We start from the raw sequence: 27,819 nt of genomic DNA, 5'->3' as shown, positions 1-27,819 counted from the left end.
TTAACAAGTGGTCAACTGCCACTGGGGGACATAAAGAATGAAGGAGTGCCCTCTCCTCAGCAATTTGTCCCACACCCCACTTCCAGATTATTTATGTACAGAGCTAGAAAATTGGGAGGATTTTCAAGTAATAGAATATATATTACAATATTATCATAATACATTACTGTGCTTTATAACTAAATAAAATGAGAATGTTCTGTGATATTCTCATAGGTTGATGTTTTCCTGGCAGTAGGGATGTGTGCAGTGAAGAAGGGGGCAAATGTAGAGTTGGGATAAAAAGGGGGTGAGTACATTCCATTCCAAAGATTTCCTGCATAGTCTTGTCCTCCCATTAGGGTAATTCCAGACCCAGCCAGCTTCTCAGGGGCTGAGACAATCCTGAGAACTCTGCTTAACCCAGACTATTGGATATGATTCCAGTCAGGTTTTAGCAACCCAAGGAGCACCCTTTCATTTGGTAGTTCAGGTTGTGACTCAATTAGCTACTTAACCTGCCATCTACTGTTGCAAATAATGAGTATACATTGGTACATGAAAGGTAGTCCCTCCCCTGCAGAGCTAAGAGTCAAGGGCATTTCAAGACACCCTGGAGTTCCTGCTGTCTCAGAAAAAAGGAGACCTAGAGGTCTACACTCACAGACTGGAGTAAATCTGGATACACAAAATGATTAAGAAATTCCAGATCTTCTCAGACTGCCTGAAGATGTTAAAAAGACCATAAAAGTCATATTGGCTGATTGCCTTTGACCATCTTTCCACAGGAGATGTTTGAAGAAAGATGAACACCATCATTCACATTGCTCTTCCTCATCACCATAAATGGATTCCAGCTGTTAGGATCACTTGAAAATTCCTTTTGCACCGTCATTATTATATATAGAAACATCGTGGAACATTGGTAGCTCTTTGCATTGGTGTCCCTGGCTACATACCGTAGTGCTCACCACCAACCCAGCACTTTCGGTTCAGTTAATATTGATGGAAATCACACCCATACATTGTGCATCCTGTCGCCCTCTACTAGATTGTAACCTCTATGGACAAAGATTTTTTTAGTTGTGATTATGTTTCAAGTTTAGAAAATGCTAGGCACATAGTAAGTACCCAAAAATATGTGGCCAATTTAAGAATGACATAAATAAAAATCGGGGTGATTCAAAAGAGAATGCTAATGTCAAAATAATCTTTATCAAAAAGAGGCTATGAAGCTTTCAGTTTCAGGAGCCTTAAGGGAATGAGGTGGGTTTATTTTTTTTTAATTCCTTTTAATAAAAAATAATTCCCTGGGTTCCTCCTAAATTTGCACTTAAGGCACATTCTCTAAAAGGCCAGAATCTTCCAAGCAACTATTCTTGGAAAAGATTAATAGAAGTGAGAGAGACACAATTAAAGTCTTACTCCAAGTTTGAAAATCACCTTTTAGTATTTAAAGAGGCATTAATCATGATCATTAATCAATAGAAAGGAATGTTCACAGAACACTTAGAATAAATGTTTGCAGAAGCAAAACGTCAGAGAAGAAAAGGAAGGCATACATGCCCGGGGCTGAAGACAAACTTTTCTTTTTGGTTTAGCAAATTAAAGCCACTGGAAAAGAACAATGCACTAGGGGGAAACATTACTGTACAACCTATAAAATACTGCCAAGGTCAGCAGAACCTCAGCTGTGTGTGTGTGTGTGTTTCTGTGCCTGTCACTGTTAAGAAACATTTCTTGCAAGCCTGATTTAGATATTAAGCCTCGAAGTTACTCAACACCGAAAATTAGGAAAGTACTTTTATTTCCTTTATTGCTTACTGACAAGAATGAGTTACATTTTCGGTAATTCGTCATGCCTTCTCAATTTTTTTTAAGGCTATCCTATTCTGTCAATGCTCTTTAAATTTGTTCACTGATGCCAGCTCCTCTGGTTTTCCCCTCCTTTGTGCTTCTGAGAATTATTTCCAAGCAAGTATCGATACCTCAAAGATTGCTAGAGGCATTTTTTAAAAAGCCACAAGGATGGGGCGCCTGGGTGTCTCAGTGGGTTAAAGCCTCTGCTTTCAGCTCAGGTCATGATCCCAGGGTCCTGGGATCAAGCCCCACATCGGGCTCTCTGCTCAGTGGGGAGCCTGCTTCCCCCTCTCTGCCTGCCTCTCTGCCTACTTGTGATCTCTGACAAATAAGTAAGATCTTTAAAAATATATAAAAAAAAAAATTTTAAAAGCCACAAGGCTGCAGTTTTTATAAAAAGTGACTTAGCTATACAGAAAGAACAGCTGAGTTTTGAAGTCCTACACGGAGTACCTTTGGACATTTCTGTGGAACTCATGTGCCAATATTTTTCGAAGTTATTCCGTGCTTTCATATCTCAGGTCACTGGAGCAGCTTATATTGTCTCCCTGTGTTATTCAGAGATGTTGCTACCATGAACATGGCCATTTTTTTCTTCCCTGTAATTGTTAATAGCTAGGTCCTGGGTCAGCTACACACCTGGCTTCTGTGAAGAACAGCGTGCAACCCAAGGTGTTGGCTGGGTTAGGGACGGAGGCTGGGGTGGGGATGGGTAAGGGAATCAAAGGCAGGAACACAAACCAGACCTGAGACCACATCATACTCTCACTACTTAAGGAGTCCAAGGAATTTCGAATTTCCTTATTTTTACAATTTTAAAATTCTTTCCTTTTTTTTTTAAAGATTTATTTATTTGACAGAGAGCAATCATAAGCAGGCAGAGAGAGAGAGAAGCAGGCCCCCCGCTGAGCAGAGAGCCCGACTGGGGACTCGATCCCAGGACCCTGAGGTCATGATGCGAGTCGAAGGCAGCAGCCCAAGCCACTGAGCCACCCAAGCAGCCCCCTTCCCTTATTTTTTTAATCTTATGCAGTACCCTAGCTCTTTTTGTCTATGATATCACTTATCTAATACCCCATTTTCTTCTTATGATTTGAAATCTTCATGAAAACCTCTCATCAAGGCAGATTTTCCTATCCCCAGGAAACTTTCACTACTGGCTAGAGTAAAAAAATTTCAAAGCCAACTAGTTCAATAAAACGTGAGGCCAGATGCCCGCATCATCTCTACTAAACAAAATCGAACAGTTAAATCAGGAAGTAGATAACAGACGAATCACATTTAGGCAAAGACATGGTTACTTTTTTATTTGAAGGAAAAAAAAATTATGTTTTAATAAATACTGCGGAAACATTGACCAAACAAACATACAAAGTGACTTCAACATTTAAAAAAATGCAATGAAAGTTCTGCTTTTAACAGTTATAACTTATTTTTCTCTTTACAATATTTAAATACAGAAAGCACTTGCCAGCTATCTTGTAACACTGCCCAAAGCATAATGCGGCATCGACCAAAGCATGTTCTGTTGGTAAAACGTCTGTACTTCGTGGGAAATGACTAGAATGGTATTTTCTTGCAGAGACAAAACAAAGTGCTTGTGAGACAAAGAACTGAGTGTTGTAATTACCTTAATCTCCTCTCCTGCCACAATTTAATGGGAGCACAGCTTCAACACTTCAAAAATGAAGCTTTATCACTGGAAAGAAAGCTCGTTTTCAACAAGCGCCAACAATAAACAGGTCAGATCTGGTTTCTTCTCTGAAAGAAGCTCTAAAAGGAACTGGTCAAAAAATATCTGTAAACTCTTTTAAATGCTGATTATTTTATCTAGCAACAGCAATCAAGTATTGAACACGGGCCTTGGGTGAATCTGGGTAAGTGATGATTAGCAATCCCTCTCTGGAAATGCCCGAGTACAGCATCGGGACTGACATCACAGACTTTTCCTCTTAAGGATTCTCTAAAGCTTAGGTAAGAGGGTCCTTCTCTTATAGCTGTTCTTTTAAAGGAAAGTGAAATAAACCAAGAGATCATTAGATGCTGTCAACTTCCGGAGCTTCATCCCAAAATTAACAGGCCTTTTGCTTTGCACTTTTGGTGACTGAATTCCAGACAGCTTTACTCACAAACTGTGCTTTCTGCTACTATTCCTTCATCAACTCTTCAGGCGAAAATAGTACCTACATTATTTTACCCCCTTGGATCATTTTAGGACGTCAAACCAAGACACCTCTTCTTTGACTTTGCATTTTCATCAATGATGGCAAAAGAAATCACACACCCTCTTTTCTAAACAGCGCACAAAAATATCACACTGAGCAATTTACCACTTTTTCATGACAATCACAAGGATGAACAGAACCATCAGACTGAATAAAAACGGACAACTTTTTTTCCAGTTGATCTCTTTGATCTCTGTAGTGCTGGTCTGTGTATCTTGCAAGACTCCAAAAGCCTTTCTTTGGAACCACCCTGCTCAGCTATCTTCAGGAAGGCAAGATTTCAAAAAGCTTCCCCAACTTTTCCTCTGGATATCCCATGGGTCCTGATACAATTTCCATTTTAATGATGAGCTAGGAGGAAATTAGATCACATCCTCTAGAAAACTAAACGCTAAGGTCACAGTGCCAGTTCCCCCATGAGGACGGTATATTAATATATACTTTTCTGTAAAGGAGATTAAAACATTTAAAAATCAAATCAAAGTAGAGATCCATGAATAGACTGTAACGAAGAAAAACAAAAACGCAAGCACCATTCAGAGCGTGATTCTTCTCCGGGGAGGTCCTTGGGTTCCTCCTATCTACCTCTAGCCCATGTGAATCTCTCTTTTTTGGCCTATTTTTCAAGTCACACTTTCAAACCCTTCCATGTGTTCACATCACCACCTGTTCTACATGCCGAACCTAAGGACAGGATTCCAAAAAGATGAGCCTCTTTTCCAACACCTCCTAAGCCTCCAGAATGTGACTCTGGCTGTGCACGTCACTCGGGTGTCACCTTTCTGTCTGCGGTTTGTGTTCTTTACACGAGGCGTCCTTGTCCTCCCTTCAAGAGAACGGGCTGGGGGTTCACATCACAGTGCAACTCTTCGCTTTGTCCTTTCGTAAGTCCGTAGCAACTGCAGAGAGTTCTGGTCTGCTGGGCATGTGTGAGATCCGCTTTGTGGCCCTCTGTGATTTGTTCCGCTTCACGTTTTTATTTGTCTTGTTTACACACGCCAAGGTGGCAACGTGGAAAATGTCTCTGACGCTATTTTCTGACTGTAAAGCTGAGCACTCGATGTACGTGGCTGCTCCAATCTGTTTGGCCATATTTGCCCCCTGAAAAGCAAAAGAACGCCATCATAATCAGCAATAAGTCGCGGGGGAAAGTTACAGAGGGTCTTCCCGATACCACAAAGTAACAGTGTGGCACAAAAAATTTCTAATATGCGAACTGTCTTTCCCAAGGGTCACTGCAAAAGAAATCCTCTCGGTTTAAAAATTTTAATTATTCATACTAAATTTTAATAATAAATCATTTCATAAATATCTGCGGTCAAGACTCAGTCCCCTAAGATGTTCAATTATCATCACTCAATAGATAGTGCTTGACTTGCTAGAGGTGCAAAAGTCTGATTTCTCGAGTGTAAATGGTGCTCAAGATTCGTGAATAGGCTGTATAAAAAACAGGGGGAGGGAAGGGTTTTTAGAACCCTTTTTGAATTGGACGGCCAAAAGGAGTAACCCTGTTGTGGCATCCAGAACTGTGGGAAACACAACATACGGACATTCTAAACACAGACCAGACAAGGTGTAGACAGTAATAAGCATGTGTGGACCAAAATGACTTACTGAAGGAACCAGGTTGTTATTAATTAGACACGTAAGACAAACATGACTGCAGTATTTAAAATGATGAATACGAAGGAAAATTCTAGCTGGTTAACTTTAACTCTCTTTAATTCTGGTTTTAAGTTGTAGGAGAATGAACGTCTGAAAGTGATCCTCCTCCCTTCTAGACACTTGGGGGAAACATCTAGAGAAATGATTCATCTCTAGAAGACAGTTTTATGGAAAGTTCTACCTTCACTGGCCATGTCCTCCTTAAGTATTTGATTGTACTGCTGAGTGTAAAGTAAGATTACCTCTCTCAAAGAGTATTACCAATCTGACCACATCATCTCTTAGACCTATTTAACTTTAAACCCAGTGAGAGTTGCAGAGAAAGACAAAGCGCTGAATATGACTCACCATTTATATACTCAGTAATCAAGTATCATGTGACTACCCTACTCAATGACAGGGCATTTCACATTTTGAAAGATGGTCCCTAAACTTGTCTTAATTTATGCATACACATCTATCCTTATATAATCCTTATATAAAGTAAACTGCTAAAAAAATATCAAGAAGTTTTTCGAGAGGGCCAGGCATCAGTGCCATCAAAACCTCAGCCAAGCCCCTGTCTGCTCCACATCACTTTGCAGTCTTCACAATCTGAGCAATGGGCTGTCATGGGGGGCTCTGATGGTCGCTGTAAAGGCAGAGGCACCAAATCGCCAGCCCTTTTCTCCAGATGTCCCCATCCCAACATGGGGGATCTTACTCAAGAGCCTTTGTATCTTGTATCTCTGTATCTTACTCAAGAGCCTTTATTCAACCTGGAGTTGACCCCTGGCTGAACCTTTAGAAGAGCAGCTACTTTTATTTTCTTAGGAATGATACTGTGTCCTTCTTCGAAAGCCACATGTGCACCCTGACAACATACATACCTGATCATAGGACACTGGCGTCTGTCTGTGATTTGAGAGCTCTACTAAGGTACTGACATCTGTCCGAAGGTCAGATTTGCAGCCAACCAAGAGCATTTTGGTGTTGGGGCAAAACTCCTGGATTTCACCTTTCCACTATGGGGGCAGGAAGAGAGGAGAAAGATGAAAATTAACAAAGTACATCTATATATTAACAAAGGCATCTACATATTGGTCAACAACTCTTCCACTGGCAGACACTGGGAACGGGACTCAAAAAGAACATCTGAAAGAAAGTGTCACTTCCAATGAAGAAGCAAATTCACATTTATCTTTCAGTATCTTTCAGATATTAAATTTCATGATTTTTTAAAAAGATTTATTTATTTTTCAGAGAGAGACAGAGTGCACAAGCAGGGGGAGTGACAGGCAGCCCGACGCAAGGCTGGGTTCCAAGAACTTGCTATCATGACCGGAGCCCAAGGCAGGTGCTTAACTGACTGAGCCACCCGGGCATCCCAAGTTTTACTACTTCCTAAAGTAGGAGAAAGAGAGAACATGCTCGCTGTGTGCACAAGTGGAGGGGAGGGCAGAGGGAGGAGGAGATGCAGTCTCCCCGCTGAGCAGGGAGCCCGATGTCGGGCCCCATCCCAGCACCCTGGGGTTATGACCTGAGCCAAAGGCAGATGCTTAACAAAATGAGCCACCCAGGCGCCCCAAAGTTTTACTACTTTTTAAAGTGGACCCATTAGGGAACACTTATGTACATTATCTGTTCTCTCTGTGACTCATCATCCATCCCTACTGCAAGAGACGTGCTGGGGGTAGTAGCTTCATTAATTTCTTAATTATTAGGGTATCTGAAAGATAAAAGTGCCTTAGGAATAATTATATATTCTAACAAGCAACTAGATCCTCAGAACATTGAGCTGGAATTTCCCTGCATGGAAGCCTGGGAATAAGGCAGAGTCAACGCAAGCACGGGATGCATCCACAAATTCCGTCAAGAAGGACTGAACAGCCACCATGGGCTGAAATTTCTAGTGACGTATCAGGGACAGGAGACAATGTTAATAACTTCACTAGGGCGCCTGGATGGCTCAGTAGTTAAGTGTCTGCCTTTGGCTCAGGTCATCATCTTGGGGTCCTGGGATTGAGTCCCGCACTGATCGGGCTCCCTGCTTGGAGGAGAGCCTGCTTCTCCCTCTCCCACTCCTCCTGCTTGTCCTCCTCTCTCATTATCTCTGTCAAATAAATAAAATCTTCAAAAAACAACAACAACAAAAACCACACCCTCCATTCAAAAGACTAGAACAACACAGACCATGACATTTACAAAGGCCCATCTTTTGAGCTCTCAGAGAAGCATCTGCTCCTATGGTTGTTATGCCCTTAAGTTAGTTTTAAATTACATTAAGTTGTTAAATGTTTCAATTTAGTCCAACTTGGCTAGTTGTCGCGTGACCTAACCAGAATTATTAGAACCTCCAGAAATGCCTAACAAGGAATTCCAATTGTCCGCTTTTAAGAGCGAACAGCTTTTTGTGGTTTCATTTCCTCAAGCTTGAGATGACCATCAGGACGGGAGTCAGGGGTTCAGAGTGTTCCCAGGAGAGCTCTGGCTCCTGGAGAAGGGGGACTGGAGGGTGGATATCAGGATCCAGGCTGGCTCTCCCAGACCACACATATAAATATGCATCATGTGTTTTACTAGGTACTGTGGTCATTAAAAAGATTAAGACATTGTTGTGGAATTCACAGAAGAGCAAGGGTGACAATGCCATGAATGTAGTAATACTAGAACAGAAGGACATCCTACGGGACTCTTTTAAAAAAAGACCACTAGAGGGGCGCCTGCCTGGTTCAGTGGGTTAAAGTCTCTGCCTTCGGCTCAGGTCGTGATCTCAGGGTTATGGGATCGAGCCCCGCATCGGGCTCTCTCCTCAGCAGGTAGCCTGCTTCCCCCCTCTCTCTGCCTGCCTCTCTGCCTTCTTGTGATCTCTCTCTGTCAAATAAATAAATAAAATCTTAAAAAAAATAAAAAATAAAAGACCACTAGAGGGGACATCTCCAGGTCCAGACGTGTACTTAGGGCAGACTAAAGGAAGTAATTCACTTTCCACGAGAACCTAATTGATCCATCAACTACCTCCTCCCTTCCTTTCCTCCGGAGTTATTTAGAAGCATCTACCATTTGCTAGATGGCAACAAGCAGATGAACTGGAAAAAAAATAAATAAATAAAAAGATCTATCCTGCTTTATGTCACTCGAAACTCTCTGATATTCAAGGACTTAAAGAGCCAATTAATCAAGACAAACCACAGCACGGGTTATCATGAGCCTTAAACTTCACACAAATGTAAAACATATTCATTAATATCTCTAAGGCCAGAGTCACTATTCATTAGGTCTCAGAAGACGAAGGCAAAATAAAACAAGAGCAAGGCTTTTCATCATAAATTATGCATAACTTGATACTACATCAAGTGAACACCCCAGTAAATAAGCAATCTCTTTCATCTACAGACAAGCCGTAGACACATCGTTACGCTGCTCCTCGGCTGTGTAATGCCTCTGGCCTCCCTCTGCATGTCTAGCAACTGTTCACAAGCCTTGAAGACAGGAAAGGTGTATTCCTGCCCGAATCTGACAAACATTAGCATTATTTGCGTTAGAAAACACATTACTGAAAACTGAACAGAGTTAAAAAGAGCCTTTGATCTTTCAAGAAATTCATCCTTCCCGAAGCTAACTGTGTTTGTCATGTTTGGTAAACAGACAGGGGTGAGGAACGACGACGGCATCACCAGCATCACCATCCAAATCCTAACTTCCTAATGACACCCGAGACAAGCAAGTCTAACAGGGAAATGTAAAGTAACAAAAACACATAAGATAATGAAAACACTACCTTGCTCTCAACCACATTCTCTGCCTAAGCCTCAATGCAAGGGGCGGGGGGGGGGGGGGCGGGGGGAGAGGGTCCGTGCGTTACAGAAGGGTCTGGTTCTGAAACCTCCCAGCTCTCAGGCCAGGACTGAAAAAACAGCTAATGGCTAATCCACGCTGATGCATGGACACACACACATGCCTTCTGGGACTAGCAGGAGATTCAGTCCTAGGCTGGTGGAGGCCCAGAAACACTCTTCCTCCCTCCGGGTCTCCCCAGGATCTGTAGGAGAGATCTGAGACCCAGCCTGCAACATGCCCCCTTCCTCCTGCTTCCAGCCTGAGCTTGCTCAGGGCCCTTTTCCGCCTACTAAACCTCACGAACCCTCAGAAACCGGCTATGTTCTCTTTCACGTGTTTACAACCCCTGTTTTTATTACTCTATGATTGCTCTCTGATCACAATTCACTTTGTCTAATGTCTGTAAACACACCTCCCCTCCCCCTGTATGACAGTTCTATTTCTAATAAATAACATCATTATCGAAGCACAGCTTCTTTATTAAAAGGGCAGTTATTGCATTCATTTCACTAAGCTGAGGTCAATGTAACTAAGGCGCAAACTATAGGGGAAAGGAAGGATGGAAAAAGACGACACGTGCTTGAGAGTAATCAAGTATCATTATTTTTAGCTGTACCTTTCTGCCCAAAGGATAAACACAGAGGCTCTTTATAGGGTATCTTGTTTCTTAAAATGAAAGAAACTCTTATGCAGGTTCATCATCAAAACTTGTGACATGCAGGGGCACCTGGGTGGCTCAGTGGGTTAAGCCTCTGCCCTCGGCTCAGGTCATGATCCCAGGGTCCTGGGATCGAGTCCTCCATCGGGCTCTCTGCTCAGCGGGGAGCCTGCTTCCTCCTCTCTCTCTCTCTGCCTACTTGTGATCTCTGTCTCTCAAATAAATAAATAAAATATTTAAAAACAAAAAAAAACTTGTGACAAGTATGTGTGGAAACACCAGTATGGTATGGGTTTGTTTTTTTTTTTCCAATCTTCTAATTACGAAATACATAGGCACAGTATTAAGCAGAGTGTTGGACCCCCCAGCCAACCTCCCGTGTCTGTTTTACACATGGGCCAGACTGAACTGGGCCCTCGTCCCCAGCACTTGCCTTTTTTAGGACGCTGTCCAGAGTCTCTGGCCTACTGATGTCAAAGCAAATGAGCACAGCGTCTGAATCCGGGTAAGAGAGGGGCCGGACGTTGTCATAGTAAGGAGAACCTGAGAAGGAACAGAGATACACACATTTTCAGATCAAAATTCCATGTATCCCTCATACATGAACTCCACCTTTCTGAGATAGATCCCTTGACTGTCACATGGCCCCATTCCCACCTCTTCTTGTCTTAGAAAAGAATGCAAACCAGCGAAAGCCCAGGGGTAATATATTCCACTTCTACCAGAAGACAATGAAGCCTCATGGGTATCTGTCTCAAATTCAAGGGGAGCAGCCAGGACCTTAGGTTGCAATCTGCACAGTCCCCCATCCCTAACGGCACATGGGTGATGTGCAGGGCGGAAGCATCAGTAGTCAGGGGACCTGGGGCACAAATCTATCTCCGCCCCTGAAGTGGGGGGGGGGGCAAGGGAGATTCAGGGTTCTTGTGTCTCTTGATTCTCTATTCTAAAATGAAGATGACAACAGTACCGACCCAGGATTAAAGGAACCCGGGCAGGGACTGGCACTTAGTGGGGGATGGGTAAGCATCAACCATGGTAATGGTTATGGTTGTGATATTACAAGCTGAGTGGTAGCAAGCGCCATAAATGGCACTACTTCTTGGGAAGGAGACCAGAACTCAGGATCTCTCTGACAACAGGATGGCACTGAGTGGGGGAGGGAAGAAAGGGCCAGCTCTGCAAGGAGAAGTGCAGCAGACACAAAGCCACCCTATCGCAAAATTACAAGTTTAGAGAAACCACTGATCTGTGAGCTTGCTCGCTTAAACTTACCCCCAAACCCTATATATGGGCTCTCTTCCTGTTACAACCAAAGAATGTAATAAATGTCATATTGGATGATGTCCCTTTTTCACACAGTTCCATCTCGAAGAGGGAAGGATCTCAGCCCACGCTAAATCCAGGGTACCCGAAAGGTTCAAGTTACCACCCAATTAATACAACCCCAGAACCATCTCCTCATTTAGAAAAATCTCTTCTATTCCTTTAAGAATCCCAAAGAATGGGCCATTACATGAAGTCAATTATTATAAAATGGTGGGACTACAAAATTAAACACAGCTTGCCAATGTTACTTGTTCTTGAAGGAAGTCATCAACCATATTCTGTATACTGAATGTGTGTTCTGACATTTCACTAGCCATCATGTGAAGATTGTTTCACATGCATACACATTTGAGTCCAGAAGAGAGAAAGAAAATCTAAGCTACTGAAGTTGTTTTGAAACCCAATTTCATTTTGACAACACCTTCCATTTCCAGCAGAAAAACATGCCATGTTGTCGTCTGAGAAATCAAACCTCCACAGTCAAAGTCAGGAGAAGAGCGACTGAAGAGGCTTTTAAAACAATCCTTTACAATTCTATCAAATCAACATTTTTCAGGAGGCTGCTCTGGAGATCTCCAAGTTATTAGAGTCAAGGTGCACTGTCCCTCTCCACACTCTATCTTGGGTCCCTAGCTCACTACCTGACCCCACGGGCACTGTGGCCTTTTCACTGGCTGCTTTTCAGGAAGGTCATGACAACCACAAGCCGGCTGTGTCTACAAGGAAGACGCGAATGTTCTAGGAACCAGGAAAAAATCTAAGCCAGAATTTTTCACAAGCTACAGTAGCTCCCTACACACATCTGGAATCAGGGCTCTGGTGTAACAGAGACTGACAACTGAAGGACATTTTCCAAAAGCTTAAAGGGTTTAGAGTTAAAAAAAAAAAAGAAAAGAAAAAGAAAATCAAGTCATTTTAAATATTAAGACATGCATACTGGAAAGAAGCTGTCTCTGACAAGTTGTGACTGCTTTTTCAGCCACTTGAAGAATTCTGAGGTCAAGAGAGTAATTCACAAACAGCTCACTAATTTAAACATTTTTGATAGGTCTCAGAATGAGGTGGCTTATCACTGTTTCCGAGTATTATGGTTATTTCTGTATTTGTTCTGTGAAGTTCCATTACAGCCTCTCTGGCTTCTCGGTCCGAAGTCCAACTTTGAAACAGTTTCTTCCCTAAACATTCAGAAAGTCTCTTGCCAAACGCAAGAGTCAGAAGATTCCACATGGCAGAGTGGAAATCCAAAATACTAGAAACGTACGCAGCGACTTCCTCTTCTTTTCCAAGTTGGCCAGATGGAACAGGACCCCAAATCCATAAAGTACTGCTCTTCAATACCAGTGGTCAGGAGGCCAACAAGGCCTCGGAGATCTTTCTAGGTAATCACTCACATTACAAAATGCAACTAACCCATGGCGGCTACTTTCCAGCCTGAATCAGACCTCAACAAGGCAGCTCCAGGTGCTTTCCAGACAGGAAGACATAGAGGACTGGGTAAGAGTACTCCCCCTGATCTTGGATCAAAGAGTACTCTACCTACCAATGGAGACCATTTTTGCCCAATACAAAATTAGGAAAGACATCTGGGGAATTACCAAGGTGCTAAAATAGGATAATTAACACTGGGACTACTTTAAAATCTAGAGGAATGGTTTCAGCACTCGAGTCACCATGGGGCTGCAGAGAATAACCCTCTCTCCCTTTTGTGGACCGGGCTTCCCTCCCCCACCCAGCATATGGCCACAAAGAGGATCCAGCTTTGTCTTCAGGCCTCAGACAAGCCTGGAGACCCCTGCTTACTACTATCAAGCGAGCTGGCCTCTGGCTTAGTAGGTATACCCATATATCTGTAGAATGCAGACACTGGCCTGACTTGAAAACGAAAACAGAGTTTGCAACTGAAACCAAATTCCTATGGAAGTCTGTTTCTACTTTTATTTTTATTGGGCTTAGTATTCTGAATGAAAATATATTTGTATGTGAAGGTTCCTGAGAAGGAAACTACCTTGCTTGGTGAGGTACAGAGGTATAATTTTTAGGAGCTTTAACAAGATCTAATTAGGAATGACACTTTGATCCGATCTTATTACTTTTGCTAATGAACGGCAAAACTTTCAGATCAACAAATGTCCAAGGGTGGTAATAAAAGTAGTTAGTCCCCACCTTTATTAATAATAAGCCTAATTTGTCTAACCCCTAACTATAAGAATAATTTGCCATTAAAAATAAAAAGGCCATTTGTTAATTTTATTTTTTGATAGGCTTCAGGTGAAAACTTCTCGGATCAAAAAATCTGTTTCTACTGTTTTGCAGTAAAGAAAAAAAGAAAAGACAATATAGAATTATAGAGAACTCTTCTACCAGGAAAAACTCGTAACAATTCATCAGCTAAGCAGGGCCTTCAGTTTAAAAAAAAAAAGGAAAAAAATCCTGTGTCACTTGACAGTGTCTACTCTGTTTACACTCTGAATTCTTCCCTATTCTTCCTGTAAAGCCCATGCTACTGCACAAAGAAGTAAGAAAAGCAAAGCTGGAGAGGGTGGGGTGTAAGCATTGGCATGCGTGGTGTAACTCACCAGCCAAGGGAAAAAGAAGAGGAATTCCAGGAATGCCCCTGGGAAGTGGCAAGCAATGTGGGAAGGAAAAGTGACACGAAAAGGAGGAGCCGGAGGAGCCGAAAGCAAGCCAAGGACAAGGACTGTGTCTGCCTCGAACTCCTACATCCCTCCAGAAAAGTCTTAGAACATCCCATGAAGCCAAAGAGCAAAAAACACTTAACTTTACCATAGATTCAGGAGATGCACATAAAAAGCTTCCAGGAAACACGCAGGACTGAACCCAACACAAGGAAGGGTGCCCCACGTTCTGTAAGTAAGGAAGTACCGAACTGGAAAGGGCAGTACCCTAGGGCCAGTACTCTACTGCCCAGAAATGTGCTAAGGCCTAGTTCAGTTAGTCCAGGTACCGAGCTTGGCTTGTCAAGTACAACTCTCCCTCAGCACGTGCACCAGGCTCCACGCCTACAGAATTCCCAGATGCTGCATTTCGGCCCCACTCCATGGAACTCGAAGCACACAGTGCTATTCCAAAGTCCTTCCTAATTCACCTCTCAGACCACCAAAGGGAAAACGCCAGAAAACTCTGTACTGTCAAGACACAACTACAGCACATATGCAAAGTGTGTCCATCCCCCGCCCCATACAGTCAAAGAGCTTTGCTCTGGGTAGACCAGAATCAGGGTGCACTGGGGGCTCTCAGAGTTCCTCAGGCTTGGCCAACATCAGCAAAGTTCTAAAACACTTTTGAAACTTCAGGTCTAATTATCTTTGTCTTCAAGATCATTAATTCCGGGTGACAGCAGCGTTTCCAGCCCAAGAATAGTCACAAAGTGCCTCACCCAGAAACTAATTCTGAGACGCATAGCTGCTTGCTTCAGTCATCCTCACACAAAGATAGAACATGCCATATATGTCCATAATTAAATGTATATGTAAGAAGATTCATGCCCAAAAGGGAGGCTTTATGGAACCATTTGCAAAACCAGTTCAAACACTGAGGCTTTACAGGAGTTTCAGAGCTGCAAACCCTCCTCGTTGAGTTATTTCATAAACGCCACTCCCTTTCCTTGAACCTGAAATTGAAAAAACTTCCCCATCTCCTCTAAGAAATGCCTACCAAGAACAAATGTAACTGGGAATACCGCGTGATTTTGGCCGAGAAACTATATGAACCTTTGGTATTTTTAGTGGTCAGCAAGAGAACATCTGTACCAAACAGCAGCTAACATGAGCCTACAGGAGCTGCCCAATTATTACCAGATTCCATTTCCTCATGCCATCTCTACTGAGAGTGAAAGCTTCCAATCAGCAATCATCTAACGGATGTGAATCAAGGGGCACCTGGACGGCTCAGTCGGTTAAGCATCTGCTTTCAGCTCAGGTCATGATCCCAGGGTCCTGGGATGGAGCCCCACATCAGGCTCCCTGCTCAGTGAGGAGCCTGTTTCTCCCTCTCCCACTTCCCCTGTTTGTGTTCCTTCTCTCTGTCAAATAAATAAATAAAATCCTAAAAAAAAAGAAAGAATGTGAATCAAGCCTGGGCAGAACTTTTTTGTCTGACTTAGCAGAAGATTCCGCAGAATGATTTCCCCAAGTAGCCTGCACTTTAAGCACCATGCTCAAAAATATGCAAACCGACATTCCCAGGGAAGCTGTTTCCTTTATTTCTTTAGAAGTTCAGATTAGTAAGAATTATGAACAGATTTTTATGAACATTTGAGGGTACTTCTGTGTACCCTGTATTTTATGGTAATAATAATACAATCAATATTTTCAATTTCTGGGGGCAATGCAGGTCCACAGTTGGAAAGTCAAAGAGGCAGAAATGATTGCTGTTTTTGAGTGCTGAATAAAGCTTTAGCTTTAAATTCCTAATCTTATTGAGATACCTGAAAAAATAGAAGACTCCAAATATTTTACTTCAAGTAGAAGAACCATGGTAGGTCACATAACTTCAGAGTCTAAGTGTAGACAGGTATTTTCAAACTTACATTATCATTCCGTAATAGAGGGAAGATTCTCTGATATAATTATTGAAGCACCCAACTCCCTTGAAGCAGAGTCCCATGCATGAATTCGCCTTGCCACATGCTGTGTTTTCAAAACCAACGTGCACAACACCTGGTGAAACTTGAGGCAGCTTATATTCCATGCCGATGAAATTTGTTTGTCAAGGGGGTCTCTGAGTGAAGTTGCTAATATGTTGTAACTAAGAAGATGTTTCAAGGGTCTCAGAGAATGGCTAAGGCACAACTAATTCATTTGGCACAGCCCACCAGGCAAGGTGAGCTAATCGGAGAAAACTACTGGTCTTTGGTGGCATATCTCCATGCAAGAATTGGATTAATGAAGAAACATCTGGTTATTTCAAGCTGGACACCTCATGGAAATGTACAATGTAGCAAGAAACCAGATTGGGAGGGGAGAAAACATGACTAAAGGAGATTTTTTAAAAGGTCTAGAAACGGATGAAGAATTAGAAAGGGAATTTATACTTTTTTTTTTTTTTAAATACATGGTGGACAAATCTCCAAGTATAGTTTTATATATTGCTTACTGAAAATCACAAATTCAGAGCGGTTTTTGCTTTAATCTCCATCTCCTACAGAGTTTCAGGGTGAACAATGAATTGAGCCTGGTTCTGAAACTCAAAGCTGCTAGGGATCATTACCACCTTAAAATCCAACTGGTTTCCCACAATGTGCCCTTGCCCTTGAGAGTCACAGTCTTCCTGCTTCTCCGGCTCCTTTGGAAATTCTTGCCCTCTTCCTTTCTCTAATGAGATTAAGCGAGAATTCTTCAACTTTCAGAATCTTGTTTTCACTGATAGCCATTAAATGTAGGCATGTTTTCAAGTGGGAGAGATGTTAAAGACTTCTTAAGAACTGAGTCAACTTCTAGAGATACGGAAGGAATTGTGGTGGGTTTCAAGGAGAATGAGTCACCAGTCAGGGGCCTGGGCGGACCCAGTGGCCTTCAACTATTCTTTGGATCTTCTTTCTGTGAGATCAATCTGGCTTTAGACTCTCTGGACTCACCCTCCTATAAAAACAAGGACTAAGGTTCCAAGGACAGGGGTGGGGGGGGGTGGGGGGGCAGTAAGTACCTTGAGGGCTGGAACTGCTTTGCCCCATCCCCACCCCTGCTCCCACAGCATCTAGCAGAATTCCTGCACAAAGAGTACCTTAAAAGCACTGGTTTTGTAATCATTTCTATAGGTCTTGCCTCAACAGGTCAATTCACATATTAAATTTAAAAAAAAAAGGGGGGGGACCAGTGAACTCTTTTGAAGCTGCTTTTCTGGATTAACTATATATTAATCCTCAACACTGCTGAAATACTTCTATCCCTGTTAAGAAATCTTTCAATTCAGTGCTTGTCACGAAGACCATTCTTCCAATGTGGTGGGTAAGGTACAAATGTAATAGGCACTGACTCGTTTCTATGGGAGTGTGTCCTCAAAGTCAGGCCAAGGATAATTGAGATTTTTTTTTTTCCCTTGTCCTTCAAGTGTAAGATTTAAAGAATACTACATTCTCTCTTAATTATGCTAAAAACTGACGCAGGAAGTGCTAACTTTAGCACCCATGGACTAAAAGGCAGCTTGTATCATGACAAGATGCAAAAGAGTGTTCATGAGGCAAGAGCATAGTTATTGTGGGGGGATTTTAGCAGCTGAATTGAGTATTTGATAACTAATAATATACCTTAAATAAATGTGCATTAACTTGCACAGGTTAAAAGCTGGCATGAATGATTATTACTCCTTAAATCACGTTTGCTGAAATTACACTGCAATCAAATCACTTAGGAAAAGATATGGTCATCCTTAAGTGACTAAGTTCCTATTATTAGTAGGCATTTGGCTTCATGCTACAAATTGTTTGTGCCTGGCAAATGTGGCACATTCTGAAACACAAGATATTAGAACTACTTTGGTCTCACTTATCACTTCAAAATGTTGAAACCATTACCCATTGTTCTGCAGGAACTCACTGAATGTATCTGAAAGTCAATACCAGCATTTCTACAACCAGTAATAGAAATGGTCACCTCGTCGATTGAAACGGTAGTCTATTTCTCATTAAAGCCCAGACTATGACAAATCTGCATCCAAAGACTACCTTTAAGTATCCCCATTTTAGAGGACTTATGGTGACATTATATAAAAGGTTTTGTTTACTTTGGGGGACAGCTGGACTAACTTCAAGAAGCTATAAGAAATCAAGTGGCCAACTGCCATTTGTGGTTGCTTTAATTGGTGGGAAGGAGGACCTGTTTCCTACCTGAGCAGGATCTAAAAGAGGCATCAGCACTAAGGACTACCCACTAGGGAAAATACAATGCAACCAGATGGGACAGAGCCCTTGGGTACAAGAACCAGACAAAATGAGCTCAACGTAAGTTGATTATCAGCTACACTAGGCAGGAAGAGCTTCTTTCTCCCCACTCTCTGCCCCACCAGGGCTGTATGACTCTTAGGGGCACGACTATAAATTAACACTGCTCTCTAAGGCCTAGCAGAGGGCCTTGTTCATGGTAGGTGTGGAAAGATGGGAGGTGCGTGTAAAGTGTTAAGATCTGTGCCTCAAAAAGTGGGAAGTGAATTCTCTTCTCTTGGTGCAAAGAGGCCCCACATGTCCTAATTCCACTTGATGTTCTTTCCTAAACCCAAAGTAGCAATTCTGCCTATGCATAATTGCATGACTGCTGGGAGGAAAAGGAGACCCCTGATGAGAAGCTGTCCAAGAACAGAAGCCACAAAAAGACAACTACTTGCATCTCTTAAATGTCTGCCCCTCTGCTAGGAGGCTAGGCAGGATGTGAATACCATGTAAAGGACAAGATTTATGCTCTCTTCCTACCTAAGAGAAGTGAGGCATACCTCATTTTTCTAATTAATCGTTAACTTTCACGGAGTTCTAGAAGGGAAGGAAAATCTGACATTTAGGACTTTAAAGAACAAATTTGGGTGGAATGTTCTCTCTAGAGAGACTGATAGCACCTGGAAAAAATAAATCTATCAAGAGGCCATCAGGCATATGCAATTATTTTCACAACCTGAACTAAACAAGTGTCTTAGTGGGCAAAGAAAATGTCAAATATTTGTCAAAATATAATGCTGTTCAGAAATTTGTTATGAAAACCTTAAGAAGTAGAAAAATGTTCGGTAATTAATATGATTATCATATCTGCATCATAGCTGATACAATGGTTCCTGCTAGACGTTTTTCACTCATAGATGATAAACCATTTTTGGTGGAAACAATCTATTCTCAGAATTTAACAAGTGCTTGGTGACAGTGCTTAACTAACATTTCACCTCACAAACAGCGTAATAGGATTCTAAATAATCCCCTTATGCCTTTTTTCCACCCATTTGTATAGATCTAAATTCCAACTAAGATTTCATTACTGGATAATTCTGCAGTGTGATGTTTTCTTAATCATGGTTTTTTGAAACCTTTATATCTTAGTTAAACATGCATAGGTTTTGTTTCATTAAATAAAAATACCAGTGATTATTTCAACTACAGACTTCATTTCAGGTGATTATCCTTAATCTGATGAAAGGCAGTGTTTATAAAGTTGCCATTCTTTGTGCACAGGTAATTCAGTGGTAATAAATGTCAGAGAATCTTATCTCCTTGGAAACTATGCATATGATTATTCATTTTTTCATTTAACAGATTTTACCCCATGACTACTGTGTGAAAAGCATGATGTTAGGTGTGCAGGGACTACACACTCTCAGGCATGGATTAAATATTTGAGAATATCTAAGTGCTTTTACTTGCACACATGTAGCATAGCCTCCAACTGTAAACTGACCACATTCTGTTTGTTTTCTAGCCTTTGAAAAAACACTGTGCCTTTTCTCTTCTAAAAATGTCAATTTAGCCCTTTGGTTGCCTGATCTAAATTCTCCACTGGTGGTCCTGTGATTCATGAAGCAGGACACAGGGAAGGCAAGACCAACATTCCTATAAAGCCAGGCATGCCCCCTCCCTACCCAAGTGAGTTTCCTTCCTAAATCCACCAGGAAGGGGTGGCCAGGTTCAGAACCTGGCTTGCTGTGTAGGTGGTGAAAAACCCCAGGATGGATGCCAGATGCACTGGGACTCAGAGCTGAAGCCCATGGAGGTCCCGGTCAACAAAAGAACTTGCCTGTCTGGTATACTAGGGCCAAGAAGCATAGAGCTAAGAGAGATCCTGCACACTGTCTAGCTCTGTATCTTTTTCTCAAGATGAGGAAATGAGACTCAGGGAGGTAGGGATTTGCACAGAGAAATTCCTGGGTTACCAGTAGCTAAGATCTAAACACGGGTTTTTATCAACACTGCATCAGAATTACAGACCCCATGCCTAAGTAATTCTTATTATACATTAGGTCCAAACAGGCTGGGGGAGGGTTAAGTACTGACGCTAATTATTAGTATTGTATCAGCTGTCCTGCACGCCAGGCATAACAAATATCACGGTATGTCTGGGAATCAGAGCGCATTAAGTACTAGGCTACACTTCTGGTAATAGGAACTACTGAAAATAAAAATAAATAAATAAATTAATTAATTAATACACTTCCATTCGGTCTATCCACACGGTGCCAGTAGTCGCGAGACGGTGCGTGCACAGCCCAGTACAAAACACTGTGAGGTTCTGGTTCTGTTACCCTTGGCCAAGCTTGAGGAAGAGCCTGACTCAGGTGGAAACAAATTCAGCGCCTCCCACCGCAACACTACGCGCATCTGGCACCGGCCATGGAGAGGCGCTCGTGCCGAGACTTCTCCTTTGCCTTTGTGCAGGGACTGCCTCTGGCGACCCTGTCAGTCTGGTGCCTTCCTTTTGCTCTCTAATCCCGTTGTGTCCCCTCCCCGCCCCGGGGGCTCCAGAAGTTAAAACCCAGGGCTGTGGGAAGCTCGCAGAGTCCAGAAGCACTTCCACGAGGCCACTCCCAGCTGGGCGCAGGTCCACCTCGGGGGCCTCCCTGCTTGACAGCAACGGCTGCATGTTGGCACTTGCGCGCTCCTCCTCGCTAGTTTCACCCGGGATTTGGCTCGGTCCACCTGCAGCAGCCCGACTCCCTGCTAAGCTCCCAGACCCAAGCGCTGGGGCCTTCACCCGGCCTTCCCCGGTGGCCCCTCCTCCAGAGGCGACACCCTTGTGCGAAACGGGATTCCTCCTCTCCGCCTCCGATCCTCCGAGCACTGCGGGGTGGGGGGCGGGTACCAGCCCGAGATTCCAGGTGGCGCCTCCCGCCCCCACCAAGCCAGGCCCAGGCCAGATCCCTAATAGCCGCGTGCTGAGGACCTCCCCAGGGGTACCCGTCCTTCCTACGTAGGTGGGTGGGCGCACAGAAAGCGATAACCCGGCCTTGAACCCCGGACCCTTGAAAATAATTCACCACGATGCCAGTAATTCAACTGGACAGAAAGGTCAGAGGCGAAGAGCACTGCCCGCGGCCTTGCAGGCGGGCAGAGGGTGATGAAATAGTCAGGAAAGAACTGCGAGGGCCGGGGTGGGGGTGCGGGCTGCGGCGTGACCACTGGGGCTGGCGAGGGGTGTAGGATCTGGGGATCCGCACCGAGACTGCGCGGGCGGCGGGAGACGAGGGCCGGCGACCGCTCCGCCGGGTGCTGCCCGCGCCACCAGCGCATTCCTGGCTGTAGGCGTCAGGAGCGCCGCGGGGGCCTGCGCTCACGTTGCTCCCCCCGCCCCAAAGCTGAATACACACGTAACTGCGTCGCTTCGGGGATTCTCCCCCACCTCCCACCACTCCCGCCGCGCTCCCCGCGCCTCCGACAGTCGTCAGGTTAGCTCCTGCAGGGGCGCCTGCCGCGAGCCGGGTAGTCCTGAGGCCCGCACGCATTCTCCCCCCACCCCCATCGGGCCACCTTGGCCGCCCATAGGCGACTGGGGAACGACCTCCCCTCCCCCCCGAGCCAGCCGCTCCCCGGCCACCTGGCTACCAGCGCTTCCACCGCGGGGTCACCCGGCGGGCACACAGCGCCCTTCTCTCCCCACTCCCATTCCCCCCTAGCCTTCGTCGTCCCCCACCCCGCCCAGAAGGGACAAAACGTTCACCCAGCAGGGACCGCGGGAATCCCTCGGAAGAGGCAGAGTTAACCCTGGGGCGCAGAGTGCGCGGCTGGCGCGCGGTCGGGCGCTTGGGAGCGTGCCGCGCGGGGTCCCGAGACCCGCCACGCACCCGGTGCCGCTGGAAACCCGCCCCAAGCGCCACGCGGTCCGAGGACTCTCTTACCCGAAGTGTCCCACAGGCTCAACTCTATTCTTTGTGTGTCGATTTCAAAACTGGCCGTGTAATTCTCAAACACTGTAGGGACATAATTCTGGACAAACAAAATGGGCAGAGACAGGAAAGAGGGCAAAGAGGTTATCTACAGAGCACGACACCGGCACAACACCCTCTGAAAATCGCTTCCTCACTCCCCGATTTAAAAAAAATAATAATAATAAAATCCCACCCGCCAGACACGCGGCCCCTTTCTGAAACCCCAGCCTCGTCACCCGCACCGCCCTGCTCCCCAAGACGTGAGGATCCAAACCTCCCCGCCCGGATTCCGCACCCAGGACCGAACAAGTTTCAGAGGCTAACAGCGGAATGTGCAGACGCGTCCCCGAAACGTTCCGGCTCACTTTCCCTTTCCCGGCAGTCTCACCAGGGGGAAAGTAGTAAGAAAGACTGCTTAGGAAAAGAAAATGGGGTGAACGGGGGGCAATGCGAGGGGAAGCCCAACCCCAGACCGGGGGGGGGGGGAGATCCCGACCGGCGGACCCCTCCCGCGTCCGAGCCCCGGCCGGCCGGCCGCACTCACCTCGGGGAAGCAGTCCTTGGCGAAGACGTGCAGCAGCGCGGTTTTCCCACACTGACTGTCTCCCACTACTACTATCTTGCATTTCACGTTCTGATTAGGATCCATGATAGATTTACTAGATAATTTCTGGCTGGCTCTTCTCTCCTTCATTGATCTTGCCTTATTTTCTCTTGGAACAGGAATTTTCTCTTCAGAGGAAAAATAGATACTTCTCTGTCTATAAAAAGCAGATATAAAAAAATACAACCCGAAGCTGGTGGGAACTCTGGAAGCGCCGCGCAGACGGGGGGCTGGAGGAGCAGGCTCGTTACTCCCCTCCAACAAGTTTTACGCCTGACTCCACACCGCGCTTCCCAAGTCCAATTCCGATCCGACTGCTTTGTTTCACGCTCTCCGCAAGGCTTTATACGCCCGGCCTTCCAATCCTCTTTCTCAATGAGAGAAGGAAACCGATCCGCCTCCTCCCCTTTTATGGAGCCTGGGAGCAAGCGCCCTCTCGTTACTCCCTGAAAATGTAAACAGTGCGCCCTCTAGGGGGACCGTGCGGGATCTATTTCCAGACTAAGCCTCTGGGACAACTTGAAGACCCCAACCATGCTTTTGCTGATGGATGGGACTGTGGGAGTCCAGCAGGAGGTGGGGAAACGGAATGTCTGTGCATGGGGATTTTTATTAGGATTCCTTTAAAAACGTTTCAATAGGGGCTGATGTACATAAGCCTCATGAACATTTGTAAAAGCAAAAGCATTTCTCATCCAAGTTAAAACCATCATTAAAAAAACAGCAAGCTCTCTTGGGTTAGGAAGGGTTAAGTGGTTGTATTTTTTTTTTTTTTTTTTTTTTTAAGAAAGAAATGGTTTGTATCACGTATATAGGGCATGGAACAATAGCTAAGCCAGGCTATTTCAGATGCGGGAACTGGCTTGTCTAGGTCACAGCAACACACTGGCTTCTGAAACCTGTCAGTTTCAGTCACTCAGGAGGAGGCAGAAAGGTTTTGAAGAGTGGGTAGAAGAGGTGGGAACAGAGAAAAAAGAGAAGCAGGAGATGCTTATAACTCAGTGCAAAAGCCATTGTAAACTCAGCTCTATTGCAGTAGGAGCCCAAACAGGCAAGGCAGCCATTGCCCCGGTTGCAATGAGGAGAACAGGTACAGGATATCTGATTCTGCCCTGATTTCCTCTATCTGTAGCCTCCCCTTCCCTAGAATCAAAGATGTATCCAGAAAACACAAAGGTACTTAGTTGGAAAGTGCGGGTACAACTCTGCTCCCTCCACCCCTCATTTTTCTCACCCATCCCCCTACCCACCCACCCCCAAAATCTGAAAGAGGAGCAAGAATGACTATGCACATGTTCTCTTTTCTCTATCAGAAGTCCTTCTTTTCTCATCTTTGTCTCCTGTGCTTCAAATGGAAAGGTTTCAGCTATTAAACTGTAGTAAGGACATTGGTCAAAAATATTATAGGTACCTCTGTGGAGACTTCTAGGCTCATAAATGAGAAGGTGAGGTAAAAACTCAGAACGTGCAGGGCACCTGAGTGATTCAGTCAATTAAGCATCTGTCTATGGCTCAGGTCATGATCCCAGCGTCCTGGGATGGAACCTGGTATTGGGCTCCCTGTTCAGCCAGGAGTCTGCTTCTCACTCTCTCCCTCTGCCCCTCCCACCCCCGCTTGTGCTCTTTCTCACTCTCTCTCAAATAAATAAACAAAAATAAAAAAGAAAGAAAGAAAGCCCAGAATGTTCAGTATGGGAAATGAAAAGACACTGAAAGGGGGTTAAAGGCAGAGATGTTAAGTATTGGATGGTAAGACCATGAAGCCTCATGCATCCAAGGATGGTCTTGTCTCCCATTCAGAGCAGAGAAAAACTGGAGGCACCCCCGCCCCCATGGCAAAGCAAGACCCTGCCTCAGACCCAGTGTGTGGGTGGGTGTTTACACACATGTAGGGCTGACCCCCAGAGAAAGGGATAGCTGGCCCTAATCAAGTTCCCAAAGCAGAGTTGGCCAAAGTTTTCTCAGCAGAACTTCAGTCCTCCTCAGAAAAAACTGTCCTGTGTCCCCATGAATGATGGAGACACTGTGTCCTTTTCACCCCTTCAAGATGCACCGGTTATAGACACAAAAAAAGTTCTAAGGAAAAGTAGCCTACATAGCATAGTTTGACCCGGCATGCCCTATTTAAGCACAGGAAGCTTTTATCCAATTATTTGTTCTTTCATTCGAAGAGCAGTGGGAACAATGGCTGGGGTCAAGATCAACAAGAAGTGGATCTGTGTGACCCTGGACGAGTTCTTCACCCTCTCTGAGCCTCAGCTTGATCATCTGTAAAATGGGAATCATAATAGTGATGATGAGGGGGTGCAAGTGAACTTTGCAGAATAGTTTGTGGCACAATAAAAAATCTCTGCTCTATTTTTTATTTTGCATGTAACTCTTATTTACACTTCTTAGAATTATTGAACATATCTTGGGAAATACTGGCCTCATTAATGGACTCACTAATTGGAACTGGGAGATTAGATCTACTTTCGCTTCTCTCAGATTTTTAACTTATAAGTTGCCCTTTTCTAGAGATAGGATGTGACCTTACACATTACTGAATTGACATTGTCTATGTGGGTAAGCCACTCTAACTAGCCTTAATTATGAATTATTAGTATTTGACGGATGGTGAATAGGTAGGTAATTTGTCATATAAACTGGGCACTTTTGAGAGCAAAAAAGGTACTACTAATGATTATGTCAGGACAGCAGTCGTAAACAGGGTCTGTCCCAGGCAAAGTGAGAGGTATAATCACTTTACCAATGAATAATCTGAAATGATAGTGGATGACTATTTTTGGAAATCAGGTGACCTGAATCTCCAGGAATCTGCCAGTTGCTGAGTGAAATTTAATGGCTGTGTAATAGAGTAGAAAACCAACCCCCTGAATACCAGTCTCTGAGTCTCATTAGAGCAAGAATCCTTTCCTTTCCTTCTCTGGATCTCTAGTGCTCAGTGTCTCATAGATCGTCAATATTTTAAAAAATTCACTTAGTATTTAGTTCAACAGAAATTTATTAAGCACCTGCTACATGTCAGGCCCATTTCTAGGAATGGTAGATGTCACAGTAAACAAGCCAGATCCATTTGCTGCTCTCACAGAGTGCATATTTCAAAACAGAGAGAGACAATAAGGAGGTAGGTACATAAATAAGAATGAATGTGCTAAGCACTATGGAGAAAAAAAACGGGTGGCACGATAACCCGTAGTAGGTAGGGATTAGACTCAGTGGCTTGGCAATGCCTCTCTGAGGAGGCTGAGTCTTCAATGATGAGCAAATGAGAGTGATGAGAGCAAATCAGCCACGAGAAGCTCTCCTGAAAGGAAAGGAACAGAGAGTGGAAAGGTCCCATGCAGGGGAAGAGTTGGGCAGGTCTGAGGAACAGAAGGAGAGCCAGAGGAATTGGGTCCTCCCAACGGGGAGAGAAAATGGGTAGCAGAGCAGAAGGGAACAGGTAGGAACTAAATAACTGGGCCTTGGCTATGTGATCATAGAATTTGGATTTTATTATTACTATTTTTTAAAGATTTTATTTATTTATTTGACAGAGAGATCGATCATAAGTAGGCAGAGGCAGGCAGAGAGAGAGGAAAGGGGGAAGCAGGCTCCTTACTGAGCAGAGAGCCTGATGTGGGGCTCGATCCCAGGACCCTAAGACCATGACCTGAGCTGAAGGCAGAGGCTTAACCCACTGAGCCACCTAGGCGCCCCTTATTATTATTTTTTAAGATTTTATTTATTTTAGAGAAAGAAAGTGAGAGAGTGAGCATGAGTGGGGAGAGAGGAAGAGAGGGAGGGAGAGAATCTCAAGCAGACTCCAAGCTGAGCTCAGAGCCCATTGTGGGACTTGATTTCATGACCCCAAGATCATGACCTGAGCTGAACTTGGACGCTTAACCAATGGAGCCACCCGAGGTGCCCTGGACTTTATTCTAAGGGTAATATGGAGTCAGACATAGGAGTGCTTAAAGCTGGGTAGTAACATGATTACTCAAAAGAAAGAAAGAATGAATGAATGAATGAATGAATGAATTGTTCCGAGTTTAGTTCTGCCCTTGTTACTTCACTAACTGTTAAACTCTGGTGTAACTTCTCATCTTCAATGAGATTTTCAGATCAAAATGATATCTAAAGTCCTAGAAGAGACTAGACTTTTAGACGGCAAGGCAAGTTTTTCCCTTAAGAAAAACATTCATTTGGAAGATGTGAAAGCCCATCAAGGGATCATACATTACTTAATGCCCTTCTTTTTCTTATTCTCCCTGTTGGCCTTCCTATTACTCTATCCTTCCTCCTTAACCCCTAAGTTTAAGAGAGAGAAAAAATAGCAAACATTTCAAAACGGCTTGGCTAATAAACCATGTGTATTCAGCATTCAGCTGCCCTAAGAGGTTTGAGCTTGAGAATTCTTTCCTTTGTGATTAACCCTTTATTTATTAGGGGAAGCCCCCCCTCCCCCACCCCCAAACTACATTTCGTCTGACACACAAAAAAAGTGTTGGTGCCAGGCCTGGAGAGAAGGCTAAGTGCGAGAGAAGAGCCATCCAGGGGTCGCATCAGAAGTTAGACAACAGCAGCTCTGTATTTATTCTGGACTGTAAGTCAGATTTGGATTTTGGTCCAGGTTCTACGAATACACTGTCTGGCCTTGGGCAAACACAGACTGAATTATTTCCCTTAGGTTCATCCTTGCAAGAGGATGGTAACCTCTGTCTCCTCCACATTGTGAAATAAGGCTGCTTCGATAATCATGCTTTCAGACAGTCAGAAACCCGCTACAGACATCCCCCCTTTCCAGGTTCACTGTATTTCCGAAGCTCTCGGCTCCCGGGGCACTA

The 27,819-nt window shown here is 44.2% G+C and overlaps 1 protein-coding gene across 1 annotated transcript; it reads right to left on the bottom strand.

Moving 5' to 3' along the window:
* Positions 1 to 3,119: 3,119 nt before the first annotated feature.
* RND3 (Rho family GTPase 3) lies at positions 3,120 to 23,392 on the bottom strand. Its single transcript, XM_082690879.1, has 5 exons — positions 22,931 to 23,392; positions 22,357 to 22,444; positions 10,640 to 10,749; positions 6,599 to 6,733; positions 3,120 to 5,165 (listed from the first exon to the last, which is right to left on the bottom strand). The coding sequence occupies exons 1-5, from the start codon at positions 23,078 to 23,080 to the stop codon at positions 4,914 to 4,916; spliced, it is 735 nt and encodes a 244-aa protein (XP_082547005.1). The 5' UTR covers positions 23,081 to 23,392; the 3' UTR covers positions 3,120 to 4,913.
* Positions 23,393 to 27,819: the final 4,427 nt, after the last annotated feature.

Source organism: Mustela nivalis (assembly GCF_964662115.1).
Source record: "Mustela nivalis genome assembly, chromosome: 11".
Lineage (NCBI taxonomy): Eukaryota > Metazoa > Chordata > Mammalia > Carnivora > Mustelidae > Mustela > Mustela nivalis.
The sequence above is the reverse complement of the archived record's forward strand: the minus strand, read 5'-3'. Positions and strand labels throughout refer to the sequence as shown.